Raw genomic sequence first — 20,905 nt, forward strand, 5'->3', positions numbered from 1 at the left:
TGCTGACCTGGTCACTCCCGCTGGCCAGAGAGGCCACTGAACAGGAGGAAGAGGAGGAGGAGGTAGAGAGGAAGAAGACGGCCTGTAGGCCGAAGACGCTCGCCGGTGGAGGACGAGCTGTCCGAGTGTGTGGAGGCGTCGGGGCCCTCGGTGGAGGTCGGAGAGGGCAGGGTCGGGCTCGGACAGGGGCTGGGGCTCGGACTGGGGCCGGGCCGTCGCGGTGGCACACTTACGAGCTCAGGGCACTCCGAGGGCGTGGCGGCCGAGTCAGGCCCCTCCGTGGTGGTCTGGGAGCTGTCGCTCGGGGCAACCGAGGGCCGCTGCTGCTGTTGGTCCTGCCTGGAGTTGTCCACGTCGTCCACGACTCCTCGCTGGTCACGGCCGCTGAGGGGACGGCCCCTCTCCTGGCCCGCCGGCGCCGCCACTGAGCTGCGGCTCAGCATGTCCTCCTCGTCGGCTACGTCTGCGTCGGCGTCGTCCGGCCCGCTGTCGCCGCCGGCGCCGCTCAGCTCCACCGAGTCGCCCGGCTGCAGGGCACGCTGGGAGGAGCGCGGCTGCTGGGTAAAGATAGTCTGCTGCGTCAGCTGGTACACGCCGACGACATCGCCTCGACACGACGCTCGACACGCTCGAGCTCCGACTGCGTCTGAGGGAGAGAGAGAGAGCTGAGAGCGAGAGAGAGAGAGAGAGAGAGAGAGAAGAGAGAGAGAGAGAGAGAGAGAGAGAGAGAGAGAGAGAGAGAGAGAGAGAGAGAGAGAGAGAGAGAGAGAGAGAGAGAGAGAGAGAGAGAGAGAGAGAGAGAGAGAGAGAACGTCATTTGAGAATCTTTCGATTGCTTCTAGAAGCCTTTAGCCCGTTGTGAGTGGCTTTCTCCTTTCCTCTCGATAACCCTGTGCTGGTGGTTTGGCCTGTGGTGCATCAGCTCATAAGAGATGGTGAGGGTCTCCTCACCTGTGAAGGAGCCGGTGACCTCTGCCCTCGTTTCAGGGTCATCCTCCAACCCCTCCTCTCCCCGACAGCACTTTTCTGAAGGTGGAGAGAAAGGTTAAAGTTCACGGCCATCACAGTCCAGCCACTTGAAATACATCTCCATGCTGTACAGCAGCAGCAGAGGCACAGCGGTCAACTTTAAGCCAGTGGGTCCAGATAACACAACAGACAGACGCCTCTTCATATCTTTCCCAACTACCATGTATTATCACAGCTAACACAGACAGAATCAGAAAATGGGAGACCATAGACCAGAACTAAGGGAGAGGTAAAGCACTGATGAAGACCAGAACTAAGGGAGAGGTAAAGCACTGAGGAAGCAAGGAAAGAGGGAGGTGTTAGGGAATAGCACAGGAAGTCACCTTTCTGCTTCCTGAGGAGGAGCGGGCTCCACGATGAGCTTCCGCCAGCTGCAGAGGCAGAGAGGAAACAGGAAATAAAGGCAAGAAAAGAAAAAATAAAAGCCCTGTCAGCCCACAGGGGAAAAAGCCCTGTCAGCCCCCCCCCCCCCCCCCTTTTAAGGAGTGAACGCAACCGGTTAAGAGAGAAAACAAATCCATTAAGAGTGCAGCACTTCAGAGTGAGTCACGTTAAGGAGACCAGCAGACAAGTCATGTGCTTCCAGTCAAGTGAAGTGATTAATAGAAACTACAGCAGCAGTAGGAAAAGTGAAGTGAAGGCACAGTGATTAAATGTGACAGATGTGCATGTGAGTAAAGACTATCAATACCCAGATGCCAAATGACGTTAATTGGTGGAGCTTTGAGCAAGACTGCACCCGTTGATTTGACGCTACTGTAACATGAAGTCAGAAAATGCGCTTCCTTCTTGTAACTTTTTTGTACCATTTCAAAGTTTACAATACTTCGGTTTTTCTTTAGGGACCCTCACCACACGATCATAGAAGTGTAATATTTTGAGCATTGTTTGTTTTTTGATGTGAGAGCTTTTGCACCAGAGCTTCCACTACAAGCCATTTCATTGTGAATTGTTCAAAACACCACCAATTAACGTTATTTTGATCTCAAACAAGTTTGAACTTGTTAACAACCGAAAATAGACCCTAGGTTGTTTGTTCTCCGGAGTATCCCTTTAAGGGTCGGGCAATCGACAGACACGTGTACCAATCGACAGTGAGCTTGGTCATGACTGACGGCTGGGCGGTCCAGTGAGGATGGCAAGGGCAGAGAGAGAGTGGAGGGCTTTACCGATGAGCTCCACGATGCTGCCGCTGCGGGCTCGGCCGTCTGCCTCCTGGCGGAAGACGGTGTGCCGCGGCAGGACACCTGGCGTGGTGAGCATGTGCAGAAGCTCGGGCGGCGGCGTGCGGAATGCCTGCTGGAGCAGCTCCAGCGAGGCAGTCACCACGTTGTGGTCGCCGTGCTGCGTGTAGTGTAGCGTCAGCTCGTACACCTGCAGGGGACACCAGACGGAACACAGGCTTAGCACCATAGGTTCCAATCCAACAAAAAAAAGTACAGCCTGTTCCAAACTTAACACGTACCAAACATGTGAGGATGATGAACACTACGCAATTTATTTTGTTTCATGACTAATTCATGACCAAGGGGCAGCCGTGGCCTACTGGTTAGCGCTTCAGACTTGTACCGACCAGTAGGCACGGCTGAAGTGCCCTTGAGCAAGGCACCTAACCTCACTGCTCCCCGAGCGCCGCTGTTGTAACAGGCAGCTCACTGCGCCGGGATTAGTGTGAGCTCTACCTCACTGTGTGCTGAGTGTGTTTCACTAATTCACGGATTGGGAAAAATGCAGAGACCAAGTTTCCCTCACAGAATCAAAAGAGCCTACACCCTCTGCTACAGAGTTCAGCTGGACTGACATCTCACTCTGCTGCACGGTCCTTTCAGCTGGAGTGGGCTGTGATCACTCGGATAACACAGAGAGTGTGACGTTCTGAAGTAATGATGAAACTATTGCAACACTCCGAATTTACAAACCATTTCCAGAGTGCCACAGTGTGCTTGGAGTGGTCGTTTACAAACATAATTCACCCATCACACTCTAAAAACTTCTCATGGGGTCCTCAACAACAGCAAAGTATCCTTAAAGGGCAATTCCATGCAAAACTGTCACATCCATAACGGCAACTAAATACCATGGCATTGTGTTGGCGTTATGGATGTGACCGTTTTGTGCGGAATTGCCCTAAATGATGTAAAGAACGCCACTGGTCACTGTTCAGTACATGAAGCCTAGCCATGCTGAGACAAACACAGCAAGCCTTCATTGAAATGGCGGGCAAAGGACAAAGTGTGTCAACAAGCACAGCTCTTGCACCTGAACTAGAGCCATCATGTGACATGTGGTAGCACTGAGCTGGCTTATCAATGTTTGCGCTTAATGCCCATGATTGATTTTACTTAATTATCACATTAGCACTAGACTGAAGACTTTGCCCATCTAGGCCCCAGAGTGTGGCCCATACCTGGACCAGCTGTTCTGGGGATGGGGAGACGTCGGCCTCCTTGCGCATGACGCCAAAGCTGCCCTTCAGGCTGGTGTTGGGCACTTGCTGCTGCAGCAGAGGCATCAGGTAGCGCAGCGTGAGCAGCACACCCAGGATCAGGTGATTAGGCCTCTCCTCATCCACCGGAACCACCAGACCTGAGAGAGAGGGGGAGAGGGGGAGAGAGAGAGAGAGAGAGAGAGCGAGAGAGAGAGGAAGAGCGACTTAATTAAACAATGTGGTCTCCTGAGACCAGCTGAACTTGTAGGATGTGTGAACAGAGACACATTCTAGAGAAAATTCAATCATTTCTTACCAATAGGAAAAAATTTACAATTTAAACAACTAAAATGTTTGCTAGACAAGCTATCGTAAGGCCTCCAATTACCACCACTTTCGTTCGAAAATTCTAAAACAATGATGTTTTTTAATACTTAGAAATAAGATAAATGAACCTTACATTTTTCAGTAGCCATAGGTGTGTAGATTTGAACCAAATCTACACATGAACGTTTAGACCGAGAATTCTCGTCATGAAATTAAAATTCCACTGGAGCTCCAAGCGGATTTGTACACGCAGCCTTACAACACTGTTTACAGCTCTTTGGGTCACGGTAAAATGTCATTTTTGGTACATAGCTAATTTAGATACACTTATGGTGTGGGTGCTTGCGTTTCTTTAGGAATCCGTTGTCTTGGTTTGTATAGAAATGGATATTAAGTGACACATACACGCAAGACGGCGGAAATACGGGACCGGCGGTAATAGGGGGAGTTCCGATATGTTGGTTGAGTTTGATTTCAAGAGGCATAGAGAAGTGTGTATGTGTGTGTGTGTGTGTGTGTGTGTGTGTGCGTATCCTACCGAGCAGCACGTTGAGGAGCCAGGTGTAGAAGTAGTGTGTTCTGCGTGAGTGCTGACAGACGCTGACGGCACAGCTGGCTGCGGTTCGGCGGATGGTGGGCGAGCTGGACTTCAGGTTAGCCACAAATGCTTTCAGCAGCACCTGAGGTGTGAAAACACATACGCACCACACACACCACACACCAACAGACAGACATGTTTCAACATCATTGGTTATAATGTGTCTGTGTTATAAGGCCATTGTTATAATGTAAAGTCTGTGTTTGGGATTTTAGTTTCTTATTACGTTTTTGAAAATGACTGAAACCCTGGTGTCTTATCTTCTTGGTTTCTTATTATTTTTTTATTTTTTTTAATGACTGAAACCATGGATATACTGTACTACCTACTAATGCCAACTTTCATATGTTAATGGGAACATAAAAATGAACTTCCATGCATATTTAATCACCTTCATTAATCATACTACATTTAATAAAAAAAACAGCAATACATTTCCAACAATGACCCGCCTGTAGATCGTAAACAAGTCTTGGCAATTTCATCAAGCAGTGATGCAATCTGATATTACGCAAACAACACCCGCCTGTGTCTGGGACAACCCCTGGGACCCCACTGAGAGACACAAGCATGAGAGACACGTGCAGGCCTCAGAGGATGAGTTGTGTGGATCTGCCTGACAACAGCACTCAGCACTCACCTGCAGTCCCCAGGGTGTGTGGGGGCGGGGGCATATATGGCATTTTGTGTGTGTGTGTGTGTGTGTGTGTGTGTGTGTGTGTGTGCGCGTATTAGTGTGTTTGTGCCTCTGCAAGTCCATTTGAACACGTGTGTTGTATATGTGGGAGGGACAAATTCAGACCAAAACATAACTTCAATCAGGCAGAAGGAAACGTGGGTTGTTGCCTCTAGAGTGCGACAAACCATAACGGTTATGTGTGTGTGTGAATGCGTGTTTGTGTGTGTGTGAAGGGGTGTGTGTGTGTGTGTGTGTGTGTGTGTGTGTGTGTGTGTGGCAGGGGGCAGCCATGTCATGGATAATTCAATCACCCCGGCCAACATCATGGTCCATATTTAGTGCATGACGTAAGCCTCTAGGCTGCTGGGGAGGATTGTGCACGCATGGCGCATCGGCGGTGGCAGACCCTTGGGGGCACCACTGGCAGGTTAGTGTGTAAGAGTCCCACTCCTAATACCGCGACCGCATTCTTCTCCACTACATCAACCAATTAGCTAAGCTTACACAGGTCACACCACACGGCCTGTGGAAGGACTCCGAGTGTTGGCTAATCTCTATGTCCAGGTTAGGTGGCGGCTGAGCCCATCATGGTCTTATGTCCTTGTGTCAGAGCTAGAGGGGCAGTGTAACTCTACGATCTGACCAGCTTTCTCACAGGACAGGGGACTATGAAGCCATACTTGGGAATGCAGTGGACATAGCTGAAAGACAAAGACTGCATTGGTGTATTGAGTGAAGTCAAGTCCAGCAAGTGGTAAATTGACTGGTTTCAAATGCTTCTCTTCCCCCCCCCCCCCCCACCACCACCACCCCAGATGTAGAGTTTTAGAACAGGTGCTTTCTGACTAACGTTAGCTGGACAACAGCTTGAGAAGGAGCTGGATTTCCCACTGAAAGCATTTAGACACAGACAAGGGTATAGCACGGGGCAGTTCAGGACTTCAGGAGCCAGAGCAGGGGAAAGCCAGCATGCCAGCCTCACCTTGATCTCTCCGTCATTGGCAAATTGGCCCAGGGCAGACATGATCTTGGGGATGGAGGAGGCCAGAGTCTCCTGCACCATCTCCTCCTGACGCTTGGTGATCCGTGTCAAACAGGGCAGAAGGTTGACCAGGTAAGGTCTATAAGCGCGTGAGCGGGGGGAGGGTGGGGGGAGGTTGAGGGGGCAAGAGAAAAACAGACACAGCACATTTATAACGGACACAACATTTCAAAGGGATAACATGGGGGGGGGGGGGGGGGGGGCAAGTCTAACAATCTCACACGAGTCTATCAAGACACTGTGGCATTTTACTTTCTCCTCCCTCCCACTGTGGACCGGTTCCATAACAAATCACCACCCACAAACTACTACAGCATATGCTCAACTCCACCCTTAGGTCTCAGCATATGCTCAACTCCACCCTTGTGTGGTGGAGCAGCAGTAATGTGGCTGCCTGACATTCGCCCCCCCTGGGGTTTAATTTCCAAACGCACTGTTGCGAGATCGTGTCACTTTAAATGAAAGCGTCTGCTAAATACTAGTCAACATTAACTTTAGCTTCTCTACTGGAGGCATGTAGGGCCCCACTCTGAGCAGCCAGGGGGCGCTATGCATACCTGCACTTCTGCGGCCGGATGAGGTGGGCCAGCTCTGCAAACCTCCACAAGGCAGCTCGCAGACTACGGGAGGCACCGTTCTATGGCAGAGACAGAAAGAACTTATAAGTTAGATGCACCCAGATACAACCAACATACTTTGTCATGAGTACTTAATAATTACAGATTGTGTTCTGCAATCTATTAAATATATGAATACATAGGAACACAATGGCAATGTAGAAGGATCCTGACTAAAAGCCAGTCAGCCTGCAACTGTCTCCCTTCTGCTAAGCAATCATATTTTGCTTTTCTGAAATCTGAAGTTGCGAAGTGCATAAACTATGACTTAATTTCCATGATCTAACACACCATTTGCCCATATCTATAATAATAATATAATAATATACAATAATAATATAATATTTTTCATATTACTGTATATTGCTGAATTTGCAGCAGCAGTTTGGCATCTGATTCCCTTACCTTCTTAATCTCTTTGTACAGCTCCAGCTGCAGCCTGGGTAAGTTGGAGTCCATCAATGCCTGATGGACATGGGAAATGTCACACATTCGTACCAGTCACACAACCTTTCAAAACATACTGACCAAGCTCTGAAATCATTAAGCAGGACCCAGGTCACTCTGCCTGTGCTTCAATCTCCAGTGGTTTTGGAAAGGCATAATCTAAGATGGAAAATCTCAATCTAGTATAGGCTATTCATTTTTTTACTGGGGATCATCAGCCACAATTAGATCTCATCCTAATTTGCACCTGGTGGTGCCTTCAGATGGAATATTTTGATGCAAATTCTTTAGCACTGTTTCCTATCTAAAATGGCACATGTACTGTGTGGGTACTGCTTGTAGCCTTCTCTCACTTTGATGATTTTGTTGAGGCACTCGTCCGCCACCATCCTGACGTCAGACTCCTTATCATCGGTGCACAACAGGAACATCTCCATGGCGATGCCCAGAAGTTTCTGGAACTCTGGCGACGTCCTGTTCCCAGCACCATGGGGGCAAGAGAAAGAGGGGTTCCTGTCACTCAACAAATATTGTCAACAGCACTCTCAAACCAGCATGCCAAAATTAACCAAGAGATTCATCCTTGTTACTGGTCAAGACTAACTGGTATTTGTTAATTCTAAATGCCTGCCTCTGTACAAAAAAGATTTAGACAATAATCCCAAACATGCAGACTCACAACTGTAGTCTGGTTGTTGTTGACATGAATTGATGATAAGCTACCAAGAAATATTTTACTTATACTAAAACTAGCCTGTCGCTTCATGTAGCCTAACCAAAAACCCAGGCATATGGAGAAGACACACAATAAACAATAAACAGCTTATACTCAGTCAAAAGTGAAGACACAAGAAGGATATTGCAACTCGTGTCAGACCCTAATACCCAACTCCATTGCAGATCTGCTTCAACATTCCATTCACATTAACAGAGAAAATAAATAATAACAGAACCATCATCTGATCTTTATTTCTGTGACTCACAGACCCTTTAGACAGTGACTCACAGACCCTCGGGCTAAATAGCATACCTCAGAGACTGTGCCACAATGTTTTCACATATCGTCAGACAGTGGGTCACCCGATCCTTTTTGGTTGTTGCGAGATCTTTTTTCCTGGGGAAACACAAAAGGATGATTCATTTGGACCAAAAGAACTCCAGATACCTGAAAAAACAATGACTCGTTAAAAAAAAAATGGGCACGTTGTGTGAAACTGAAATATAAACCAAATACAAAATTGGTAGCATACACAATCCTGTATATATCTGACATTCCATAGCCAAGATTATAATGCAACTGCCTAAATAAATACATCCAAAAGGATTATGTATTGTCTTAAAAAATTTTTTTTTTTTGTCTCACAAGAAATAAATCAGCTCTTATTGAGATCCCAACTGCTTCTCCAAAGGGTCCCAAGAGAGGAGTAAGGCCAGATTATAGATTGAGAGGACAAACAGAGTATTTTGAGATCTTATGATGAACTTAAATTGGACTTTGGACATTGGACAAATTTAAGTTCAATGTAATATCTGAAAATTCTGTAATTTTGCCTTCCTATGAACTTTCTGGGAGACCAACTTCCATACCCTTTAGAACAGTACTGAGCCTATGCTTCAGAAACTATGAAATCACATGATGAGTCTCCAACTGGAAAACAGAAAGGGCCCACGTTTTTAAAAATGTGCAAAGTGCAAGTCTGTCAGCAAGCAAAGTTCTCTTGCATGATAGCCTAGTCATCGTGCTGCATGCTGGTTGGCAGGTCAGGTGAAAAGTGTCCATCACAGTTGTCATTATTTTCCAGTTTCTTTCCCACAAGATGTTGGCTTCCCATCTACAACTGGTGCATATTGGGCCAAATCACTCTAGAATTAACTCCACTGAAAATATTACTGTATGATCTACTACTGTAAAGGAAGGTTTGTAAGAGGATATTAACCAAAGTAAAAACGTGTGTCCAAATGGGGAAACCTTTCACTGCACACAAAGATACCTGCCAAATTAACATCAATGCCGTATGCTGGTCATTTCTGTGAGTTTTGCAGTGGGACCAAACAGCATTGGCATTAGTTTCAAGGGCAATTTCTGTTTTGCACTTGTTGAGTCACCATTATAAATGTTCACTCTGTCACTACGACAGTCCTGATGTTAGACAGGCAATATGCTGAATTGTCTGATCAAGACCGTATAGTTGTAAAAATCCAATGACAAGTGCAAGTAACGTGAGACTGCCATAACAAACAGGCTAGCTACGTAGATCGGCTACATACACCATCATGCTATTTGTTAGCTATCAAATAAACCGCAGAGCTGACCAACCAATGCATTACGTCATTGCTCAATTAAGAATCTATGTGCGTCAGAATTTTTCATAACAGCTACAGAGTTCATGTGATCGATAGCAAGCATAACTCTTGCTCAGCTGATGACCCGCTGGTGTTTGTAAGACTGAAAGAAAAGAGGGCAGTTTGAAAGGTGCATCGTATACTACCAGTTAGCCTAGTTGCAATGAAGCTAACTAGCTAACCTTGGCCCATAAAACGTTCTCAAACAAGTGATAATGTAATAAAATAAACACCATGCATTCATGGGTTATTAGCTACCAGGTGATACGACGTTGACAAGCATCACATCACAAACAGACTAAATAGGATGAACACATCAAAAGATTGCTTTTGACATGTTTCCTTTTAAGCTAATCGGGTCTCAGCCTGCCGCAGAACTGCAACCAGCCAGTGTGACTTCAAATTGAACAGCATTCATTATTTCACTTACTGTTTTTGAACTAGCTCTTCGGCCGATGGTGGTCCCTGCTGTTGCTGGAATGACTTGAGAGACTCAAAGGCCTTCATCAATTTCTCCATGGTGGCCATTTTAACGGGACCAGATGTCGCTAACGTTAGCTAGCTGGCTAATATTTACAAATGAGCTAAGTTAGCTAACTCGCTAGCTGCAGGGACGATAAAAATGCTGCAAGGAGGCAGGCGGCCGTAGCACGTCGCAGGTGATGGACACTGCTTGCGACGGCTTCCGTCCACCGCTCCAGTCTTCTATAACCACTAGGGCTTATTTGACTGCAAAAATGTCATTAAATGAACTGGTCGTTTATGATTTACCATCCGACACTGAAAGCCATCTTTGATGATGCATCCCATCAGCCTCACTAGGAAGTGTTGTGACAGCTTTGGAGGCCGCCCCATAAACTTCAACCAATCAGATAATAAACATGTGTAATTGACAGCTCCAATGACCAATGGGAATGTGAATCTACCTAATTTGAAATATGATTGGAGCCCTTTAGACAGGGCTTTTGTTTTTCAGCGTCACGTTGCCGAAACCATGAACGCTGGTCAGCTTTATCAGATTTATAAGCCATACGTGTGGTGTAAAAGCTCCGATCAGTTTATGGAGAAGCAGTGGAGTTGTAGCCTAGAAATCTAGACGCGCCCCTAGCGGCCAGGGCTAGTCTAGCAACTCTCCGTTGACTTGTGAGCTCTTGAAATCGAAACTAAATCTGGCATTGAAATCGTGTATAGAGTCGTTTGTTGGGCTTAACATAATGATTGATGGCAGAGTTGCAACAGTTTGGCTTGAATTCCCTGCTACTTGAAAACAAATATCCTATTGCGTCCTATTGCTTGCAGAGGGAATTTGAAAGACAACTGATTATCCAATTTGAAAGACAACTGATTATCCGACCCTCGGATTGAGCACTGCGAACGGTGAGTGCCCAGACCCTACATTATAAAGTGGGTCTGGCTCGCCAGGCTAGTGGAGTTGTATTCAGATCTGTGGACAACATAAGCAAGAGCAGCAGACCCGACTGCGTGAACTGTAGCAGCAAAGGCACATGCTGGATGGCACAGCAATGCATGGTAGGCTATAAGGCTTGGTACAAATCAAATGTAAAAGTGTTGTTATGTCATGCAAATATATTGTAGATCAAATTAAAGCAACATATTATGTTATGAAACTAATAAAGCCCCCTTTCTTAGTCACTAAATAACACAAATGCATATCTGCATATGTCTGCATCACATTAGCCTACATATCGCTGTGTTTCTGTGTCTGTATAGGCTACAAACTTGTGTGATTTGCTTGTTTGTGTATCTGTGTAGGCTATCTGTGTGAATAACAATGTGTTTGTGCGCGTGTGTGCAGGAGAGATATGATGCATTTTGTGTGGGTTTTGTGTGGTGTGCAGAGATTTGAAATAAATTAATAAACAAACAAAAAACAAACAAACAAACAAACAAACAAATAAATAAATAGTACACAGAACTTTGGAATTGTGTGTAAGCAGTTGTAAATACTAACTGCTAAGTTTTATTTTCAATAGATTTTTTCATAATTTTCTGTAGCCTTGGTTGAATGCATGCAAAATAACAAGTAGGCCAAGTAGAATCTAACAAAAGGCTGATAAGGCCAAACTGCTACTCCAAGCTTTATAACCGCTTACTTTGAAATCTGTAAATTCATCCTCACTGTTGTCAAGCTCTGAAACAAATAAACCTAAAGCCCCTTCTCAACCTGCTGTTTATGTAAAAGCTCTGCATTTTTACATTGATGATACTATGATATAAAAACATAAATCAAGTTAGAAGTCTACACTGATGATGGATAGAGATGGGGATGCACCACATTGTGTGAGTGTGTGTGTGTGCACATATTGGTCCAAACCCATGGAGGTTGGCAGAGGTGGTGGTTCATAAACTGTTCAAAGCTCCAGATAAGTGTCCTTTGGGACTGGAAACTCGCAGGGAGCACAAACTCAGGCTGAGACAAAACAATCAACTTACAGAGAGATAATATGAGTATGCCAATTTCATACCAGCTCAATGTCTCAGTGATGTAGAAGAATTATCTTAGAATGACAAGGATGAAATAAACTGAAGTTTATGGAAGTGGATATCTATGACTGCATGTTGGATGAATGTTGTTGAAACCTGCCTATAGGGTCTTTAACAGTTGTCATGTAGTGCTTATCTCTGTGTCCTCAAAGGTCATCTTTTGATGGTTGCTTCTGATGAAATATGTTCCCATGTGGACGGTATTTACACATGACACCAATGAGTGGCTGGCCTTCCGCCTGGAGTTTAAACATCTAGTTTGAAACAGGCATTTTAGACATACATAATGTTTTGATGTGCATAATGTTTGGGCATTATTTGTACAGGTGTCTCCCTGGTTGACTTACAAGGTCTACTTCCACCTGACTGAGAGAAAACTCTAGGTGGCGTATGTAAGCTGTCATCGCCAGAAGAGGGGAGGGCTGCTTTTTGATGACAGCCAGGAGAGCAGCTCTTCCATCTTGAGATGGGAGTCAGTCTTGAGGGTATACCTTCACCATCTGTCTGTAGCTGTAGAGAATTGTTCATCGAGTCATTCACACTTTTTGTTCCTCTCTGTATGGTCATCATACACACACACACACACACGCACACGCGCGCACACACACACACACACGTACACACACACACGCACACGCGCGCACACACACACACACACACCCACACGTACACACACACACACACACACACACACACACACACACACACACACACACACACACACACACAGCAGTGGTTCTCAAAGTGTGGGGTGGGTCCAGTGGGGAATAGAGACATGACCTGTGGGGCGCGATGAATAGGAGCAAATTAGTGCCTATCTTTAATAATGCCTTTTAATGTTGATGGGGTCAGGTGGGGCTTGAACATTCCCCACCTCCAAAGTGGGGAATGACAGAAAAAAGTTTGAGATCACTGACAGAGAGAGAAAGAGAAGAGAGAGTGAGAGATAGAAGAGAGAGAGAGAGGTAAAGTCTGATACACAAACTGAAACACATGATTGCATGCCTGTGGCAAGCTTACCACTCTGACAGGTGCCAGGCTGTGAAGCTGGATTTGCTCTAGTCAGATCACTTCCTGGTGCCTCTGAAGACACTGGCTCCTTGCGCTGGCCAGGTCTGTGTGATGCTCGTCTTGGCAGCACTACTAAAGAACAACTCCCATAAGGGTTATCAGTGATTTGACTGGTATAATGGTTAGTTTTGGCTTATGATATGGCTTGTGACAGAGGCATCAAGTGAAATAATTCCACAAACACAAAGTGGGCAATACTCAAAGGGATACATGTTACTACAGTGTCGGTCATTGCAGGCCCCCCTGACCAATGTTCCTTTATTTCGTTTATTTATAACACTGCCTTTTTCTTCATGAACTGAGTGGTCTGCTGGCCCATAAAGCATCAGTTAGATAGGACACAGACAAAAAGAGATTATACTGCACTCTTGGATCTATATGATCCAAGATCTTTATAGTACTGTGGTGAGCATGTCATCTAAACTATTGATATTTAAAAATTTAAGATTAGGGTTGGTATACTATGGGTCCACATTGACAGTGTGTGGGAGATGTTTCATAAAAATGAAAATGGGACACCAAAAACTCAACCAAGCGGTTTATATCTATTTTTTAGAAGTCATAAAACTAGACTGCAGATCACCATACTGCAATATACCTCTCACATGCACCTTTCATTATTTTACATGTTTTTTCTTTAAACACATTAAAATAGCCTTGTAATTTTACATGTTTTTTTTAAGCACATTACAATAGCCTTCATCCCTGGTAGAGATATGTGTATCTTGCAAAACAGAGAGAAAACAAGCAGGAAATACAGACCTTTTGCACATCTCATTTCTTGCTATTCTATGTTACGATATGTTACATGCAATGAACATGACATGGGTCCATGTAAATGGTTTAATGGAAAAAGAGCCTTGTATTCAGAATTGTATTAAGGCCCACTTATCTCTTTCATCTGATTTTTACATAACAGACATGATAAACAAAATAGCTTATATTACGTTATGATCAATATTGTGATAAACTTTAATACAGTTGATAAAATTGAAACCTTTTTTTCAATATGCTCTGAATTGTAATCTACATCAGCAATGGCATCCCTGTTGCCAGTTTCTCCACCAGGTGGGCCTACACAGGCATGTACGGAGCTCGGCTGCAGCCCTCAGTGATCGATCAGAGGAGACCCACTTCTTAGTATGTAAAGACCTTAACTGATTACATTACATAATAGCCTTCTATGGCAGCAGTCCACAAAGTTCCTTCAGAAATCTTTGTAGTTTATTCAACACAAGGGCATGTAGACACTTCTATGGAGATGGCACTGGCCATGTTGTGTGCATGAACACTGGCAAGGACAGCACAGACAGAAACAGTAGGACAATTACACAAGGCATAGGCTCTAGTTGCTAACCAAGTTACCGGTAATAAGAGGATATTAATTAAACATGAGCTAACTATTCCCTTTTGAAGATATGATTTCAAACATAAAACTTTTGAGTACTCAGCATTTCTGGTTTCCCAATGTGCTAAAACACACTATTTGCTTTGAAAGCAAGGACATTTCTCAGTGATTCCAAACGTTAGAACAGTGTACGTCTACAGGAAATAAAGACACAGTGTTCTTGTTTTCCTTTTATACAAACGGCAGTGTATTATTTAATAATTACAAATGTCAGATATGGTACAACACCCAGTGATAGAACAAGAATTACATTGACTGCAGTGGTTGAGACATTACTGTACAACTACAAAATAAAAATCCAACTGCTCTCCTTGTGTAGATATGGGTATATCAACCAACAATTCTGAAATGTTGGCCCCGGATAACTGTTTACAGACAAGGAACCTGAATTGTACAACCGATACATGCTTGATAAATTCACCTTTTTTATTATCATCATCTTCATTATTTTAACAGACATTAAAATACACTTTGTGCACACATTCAAACAGGTATAAAGCCAGACTTCCTTGCTGACAAAGTGTGGGGACATAAGAATAAGCTGATGTAATTTGTTGGAAGGGAAAAAAGGATATGAGGAATATACAGAAGCTGATAATTGGCACATATGTCAAAGGCTAAACTTTAATGTGTTCTTATAAACAGTGATGATATTTTTCCCTTTGATGATACATTAGACTTTGATGGAAGCGATTGAAAAGGAACATAAAAAAAAAACCTGAGAATTATTCTCATGTTTGTAATGCAATGCTTGTGAGCTTAACTAGAAGGAAGGACAGAGATGTGTCTTCACTACAGCATTCTGAATGATGTAACAATGGAAGCAGAGTAATGATCGACAGGTGAGTCAGGCCACCCTGCAGACAACAGTTGGGGAAGCAGCGAGCAGCTATAGAGCAGCATTAAGTACTAAATAGGTGTAAATATGGAATGCTCTACACCACAATGGTTGGATCTTAAAGCTCAATTGTGTTTCTTTGTGAAGTTCACATGAAGTTGGTATTTTTGTTGTTTTTTACTTTTTTTTATATTTTTATACACACACACACACACACACACATTTCCCCTCATCACACAGTGCCCCTCTCATAAGCAAAATCTTCCATGAACATTGTGAAAGCACGTAGAGATCTTCACAGGTCCCAATGCACATATGGTGTTTGAATGGGACTTAGTTGGAGTCCAGCGGTGACTCCAAGGGAGAAGACGTGCATCCTCAATGACACGAGAACTTTCACACACTTTTCAACAGCTTACTCCAGAACAACTGTCTCTGTCATTAACCCAGGGTTTATTTACAAGCAAGGTAGCCGGAGAGCCCCACTGCAAGAGGCCGGGCCATCCCCAAGTTGGATGACATTAATACAGTACGACATGCACACATGATTAAACTAGAGAAAGAAAAAAAAAAGTTATAAATGTCTCTGATTTTTCACAGCATTAAAATTATATTACATAGACTTTTCAAAAGGAAAAACAAAAGTTTAATCCAAGAAATGTAAGCATTTGTGTGCGCTGTCATGCTCATGAGTGATAACTAAGTCAGCATCAGGTCCTGCTCAAGAAGAAGCTTCAACAATTTAGAGTTCCCCCTCCTACTTACATTTGAACCACTTAACAAATATGAATAGTCGGGCATCGGGATGGTAGATTTACTTGAGCATAAGCCATTGAAAAAAAACAAAACACAATTGTGATTATAAGCTCACGTTTCCTGTGTTCTACAAGTCCAAAGAGAAGGCAAATTTAGCTTTTCAGATTAGTTTGTGTCCGGTATACGAGTCTCTCAGCATCTCTCATGGTGAATATGTGGTAAGTGAACTCACTCACAGGCCTTTATCCCACAACACCTATATTACACAACTGGATCAGTGGGAGAAGGACAGAAGGCAAAGGAACTGGAGGAAGAAGGGCTATGAGGGACCAGGCAGAGGTTTGTCTAGCAGGTACGACTAAGAGACCGACCCTGATCTGAAACAGGCTATATATTTAAAAAAAAAAAAAAAAAAAAAAGGTGAAGGATATTCTAAGGGAATGTACAGGGAATGTAAAGTCAAACCTAGCCTCAGTGTACTGTAGCTTTGATGGGGATTGTGAGTATAACAGGGTCAAATGGCTTTCCCAAAGACCTCTCTCAGTGATGAAATTCATCAGCCTCTCATGGAGGGGTAGGGAAGCAACAGCACTTTAAAAAAAAGACCCATAAACATTTATAAAAGGTAGTCCAGACATGTTGTGTGACTAGGTGTGCATAGCACGCGTTTTTGGCTAATATGTAGGATGAGGTCTCAAGACAGAATATAAAATTTCAACTCGACTACCTAATATCTATATCATGCACAATGACAACAATCAATGCACAATGACCTGTAAATAAGCTAAACGATCTCGCTCTTTTCCAGCGTAAAAGAGAATACGCACAGAGGAGATCTACTCAGTAATGGATCTCCAGCTTTTAGTTTAAGGCATGAACATTCTTGAGTCAGTTTCTGAACTAGCACACGCACATACAGAAAAGACACTCGTCGTAAGTACCCTTTAGCATATCTGTGGATATTTGGAATGTTAAATTGAAGAGGATCATCAAATATTTCAAGAGGATAGACACAACCCAATGACTCTCTGCACAGTGTCCATGGACTATAGTTATATGTCTGCAATGAGCATGGGTGTCAAATTGCGTGCATTGACCTTGCATCTGATTATACATTTGCCAGCCATGCAGCATTACACTCCTCTCTCTCCGATACTTATGCTTTTCTTTTCCTAATCTGAACTACTAGAATGGTCCTTGAAAACTGATGTTATCTCTACAGTCATACACCTCCACAGTAACATGGGGTATGTCTAAACAGACAAGTCTCCTGTGCTTCCTACAAATGGAAATGAATGTTATAATGAGGCAAGATTAGATTAAAAAAAAAAAAGAGTTGGTGAAGAAAAAAAAGACAATTGAATCATTCAATATTTTGTTGCTTGCAATAAACGTCTACTTAAAACAGCTCTTTGACCAAGATGACCAAATACTAACTCTATGACCATAAAGAATGTAGCAGGGAAAATGCATTTACTCCCTTAAAATGCATTTGCCTTAATTGGGCATTTATAACATGTTACATCTGACCCATTCAGGCTTAATTGGCAAATCAATTTGCAGCTTGGTGCAGGCAAATGTCAGAAGAAAAACTATACATGAACTAAAAGCAGTACAGACAGAAAAGACCATACAAACAAAAGGCCAGATGCTACCTTGAAAATAAAAAAAAGTTAATGAATACCATACTGTGCTTCATTAAAAAAAATCTCCTTAAATACACATGTTCATACTCATTCCAAAATGATAAAAGAAAACAATGCTATGTATGCATTCAAGTGGTACTTATATGGCTTTTTGTACAATACAACCTTTAGTGAAAATATACATCTAGACATAATTCAAGTACAAATGTACAAAATCTTTAAACTCATACTTTTTTCTTTAATTATAATACACTTTTGTTACAATTCATAAATACAGTTAGTTTAACATTCATGGAGTTTGTAAGATCTGCTTTCTGACTGGCAGCTGACCAATGGGGGTGGAGCTAGGGCAAAGGAGTGGTTTAAAGACGTGAGGGCTCCTCGTCCTCTTCACTGTAGCTGCTCTTAAAACACACCTGTGGGCCGAAAGACAGACCGTCAGGGAGGGGCAGCTGGTTGTCCCCCGCAAAACACGCCCAAAGCACACAGCAAAACAGATGCTGCTGTTCAACACACAGCTCAGACAGACACACACACAAACACCGTGCAGGGACAGACTCAAGTTAGTGAACAATATTGGACGAGAACAAGAACAAGAACATACAAAAAAATAGGCAAAGATGAGGTGAGAATGAAAAGAGGCGATTATCGAAAGGGGAAAAAAATGACGATGTTGCCCACGTGATCCTCACGGGAGACTGCTGTGGAATGGAATGGCCACTGAACTGTGCCTGATGAGAGCCAGCACTAGAGACTAACTGGTGAAGAGCACTGAGCCAAAAAACCTCCAGGAAGGAGAAAGGTTAGTACAATGTAAACGGGCAAATAAGCAGATTATGGGGTGTCTTCACCATGGCGACACACACACACACACACAGCAGTGAGTGAGTGGATGGGTCAGTGAGGAGGTGATGGCTAAGGAAGAGAGGCAGAAGGAGAGATACCTTAACCCCCTCCCCCACGAACGGTGGCCGATGCGGCGCTAGCACTTGCCTCTCTTCTAAACAGGCGGTAGAAGAAGCCTCGCTTCGGCGGCGGGTTGGGCCTGTTCACATCCAGGTCCGAGCACAGGACACCATCGGTTTCATACACGTTGATCTCTTTGAAGCATTCCATCTCAATCATCTGTCAGACACACACAATGAAAATTATGTATGAACACAAAAACATGTATGAAAACAAAGGTGCGTGCGTGCACACACACACACACACACACAGTTTGTTTGCAAATACACTTTCATCAAATCAACACTTAAGATCAAATTCCCATGCTACATCCTATAATTTAAAGACTTGCTGAGCCATTTGCTAAGTAGCTTCAAATATCAAAATGCATGCACGGATAGAACCCAAAGTGTGTATGTCTCTTTGAGTGTTTTGTGTCTCTGTGTGTGAATGCACACACACACACACACACACACACACACACACACACACACACACACACACACACACACACACACACACACACACACACACACACACACACACACACACACACACACACACACACACACACACACACACACACACACAAGCAATCCTGATTCATGCCCATTTCAATTGCTTTCTCCCACATGTGCAATACCTCATTCTGCCAGGGGATGGAGACACTCCCCGTGACAAACTTGTGATAGAAGTCATCGTCCGTGGGGTCAAGGTTGACGCCTTTGACAGTGGAGAACTGTTCAATGTCCAGAACATCCTTGCAATAGACTGCTCTGGGCTGTGAAAAAAGAAACAGCAGCAATTCTCAATTCCTAACTCAATCCACAAATGTCTAGTGGGTGTTGTAGTACAGTTTCTAGCGTATAGGGATATGTTTTCCCTTTAGTTTAACTTGTACTCTAGGCATTTCTTAAAGCAACACAATGTAGTTCTCTTACCTTAAAATAATGTTCATGTTCCTGAAAGGTAGACTTACAATAAGCAGAACTGTATCTCTGCCGATAAAAATGTGCGCCAAGAACACCTCATATTGCACTATGTAGCTTGTTGTTGGTCTGACCGGGCACATGAACCTATTTGTCAGTTCATGATGACTTAGATATTCCCTTAGTGATAAATGGGTGTGTTGAAATTTGACAAAAAAGGTGAATTCCTACATTGTGTTACTTTAAGAGAGAGAGAGACAGACAGAGAGGGAGAGAGAGAAAGAGAGAGAGAGACTGCGGATTACTCACGTCGGGGCAGAAGGGAGGATCCAGTATGTTAGCCTCCAGCCTCTTGAAGTTGATGTTCCTGAAAATGGTATGCTGCTTCACCTCTGTTGCACCCCCACCCTGGGAACCCAGACGCTCCTTGGGGTCCTTTGCAAGCAGCTGCGATGAAAACACACACACACATACACACACACACACACTGTGATCAAAACAGGAAGTACGGTGGGAAGCAGAGACCACCATGCATGAGCAAATGAGTTTCATTTCTTCCATGGCTGGGCATTGTTGGAGTACTGCTTTCTGGTTGTCTGCAGGGGCCTCTGTGGCTGAGCAGATGTTATGATACCCAACAACTCAACAATGACAAAGCTAGTTAGCTAGTACTAACTTAAATCACAACACCGTGTGTGTGTGTGTGAGAGAGAGAGTGAGTGTGAGAGAGAGAGAACAAAGAGCATACCTGTGAAAGCATACGAGAGACGGAAAGTGTGCTACAGCTAGTCTCCAATGTGTGGCTCTCGAGGTAAAATACAGTTGCACTCGGTGTGATTCTAATCCCAGTTCTCTTCTGACAGCTTTATGTAAGCGTCAGTGCTCTTGGTCTCCTTGGGGCTGACCCCCTCACTATTCCCAATTAAGAGGCTGTATAAATCTCATCGTAGACCAGCAGACCCGCCTTGGCCCCGCTAACTACAGTCAGCCTTACTGGCCTGCCTGCCTGCCTGCCTGGCTGATTTGTGCTCCAGTAGCATCTCTGCACTCCATCTCTGTCAGTATGCTGTGTCACTACCACTGGTCTAAATATGTCTCTCTCACGGCTTTCCTCTTAAATTCTGTGCTTTATTTAGTGATTTATTTTTGGAAACACTGGGAATGTGTGACTTTTTTTTAATGCTAGACTCAGATCCGTACCTCATAAGGGTTAGCTAATGAGTTTGGGTTCAGGAAAGACAGTGGAGTGCTAAACACAACATCAGTATTAACAGAGCTGTAAATCTGGCAAGAATGC

At 44.0% G+C, this 20,905-nt stretch overlaps 2 protein-coding genes across 4 annotated transcripts in view; both read right to left on the reverse strand.

The window, feature by feature from the left end:
- Positions 1-2,095: 2,095 nt before the first annotated feature.
- On the reverse strand, positions 2,096-10,307 carry LOC143101337 (huntingtin-like). The gene is made up of 9 exons (XM_076264639.1): positions 9,941-10,307; positions 8,198-8,281; positions 7,521-7,641; positions 7,126-7,185; positions 6,661-6,740; positions 6,044-6,182; positions 4,323-4,464; positions 3,437-3,615; positions 2,096-2,403 (listed from the first exon to the last, which is right to left on the reverse strand). The coding sequence occupies exons 1-9, from the start codon at positions 10,036-10,038 to the stop codon at positions 2,134-2,136; spliced, it is 1,173 nt and encodes a 390-aa protein (XP_076120754.1). The 5' UTR covers positions 10,039-10,307; the 3' UTR covers positions 2,096-2,133.
- Positions 10,308-14,897: 4,590 nt separating this feature from the next.
- Positions 14,898-20,905, reverse strand: part of grk4 (G protein-coupled receptor kinase 4) — a 54,766-nt gene continuing 48,758 nt past the window's right edge. For 2 of the 3 annotated variants that reach the window (XM_076264645.1, XM_076264643.1), the window contains 4 exons: positions 19,918-20,055; positions 19,323-19,460; positions 18,728-18,859; positions 14,898-18,150 (listed from right to left, as the gene is read on the reverse strand). In XM_076264645.1, the coding sequence (XP_076120760.1) occupies positions 18,097-18,150; positions 18,728-18,859; positions 19,323-19,460; positions 19,918-20,055 (462 nt within the window). In that variant the 3' untranslated portion in view covers positions 14,898-18,096. Of the gene's footprint in view, positions 18,151-18,678; positions 18,860-19,322; positions 19,461-19,917; positions 20,056-20,905 lie in introns of all 3 variants that reach the window. The other variant, XM_076264644.1, reaches the window with a different exon arrangement.

Source organism: Alosa pseudoharengus, unplaced genomic scaffold, assembly GCF_046254945.1.
Source record: "Alosa pseudoharengus isolate Yale_2024_CS ecotype anadromous, Long Island Sound unplaced genomic scaffold, YU_APseudo_1.1 YU_APseudo_1.1_scf_32, whole genome shotgun sequence".
Classification (NCBI taxonomy): domain Eukaryota; kingdom Metazoa; phylum Chordata; class Actinopteri; order Clupeiformes; family Clupeidae; genus Alosa; species Alosa pseudoharengus.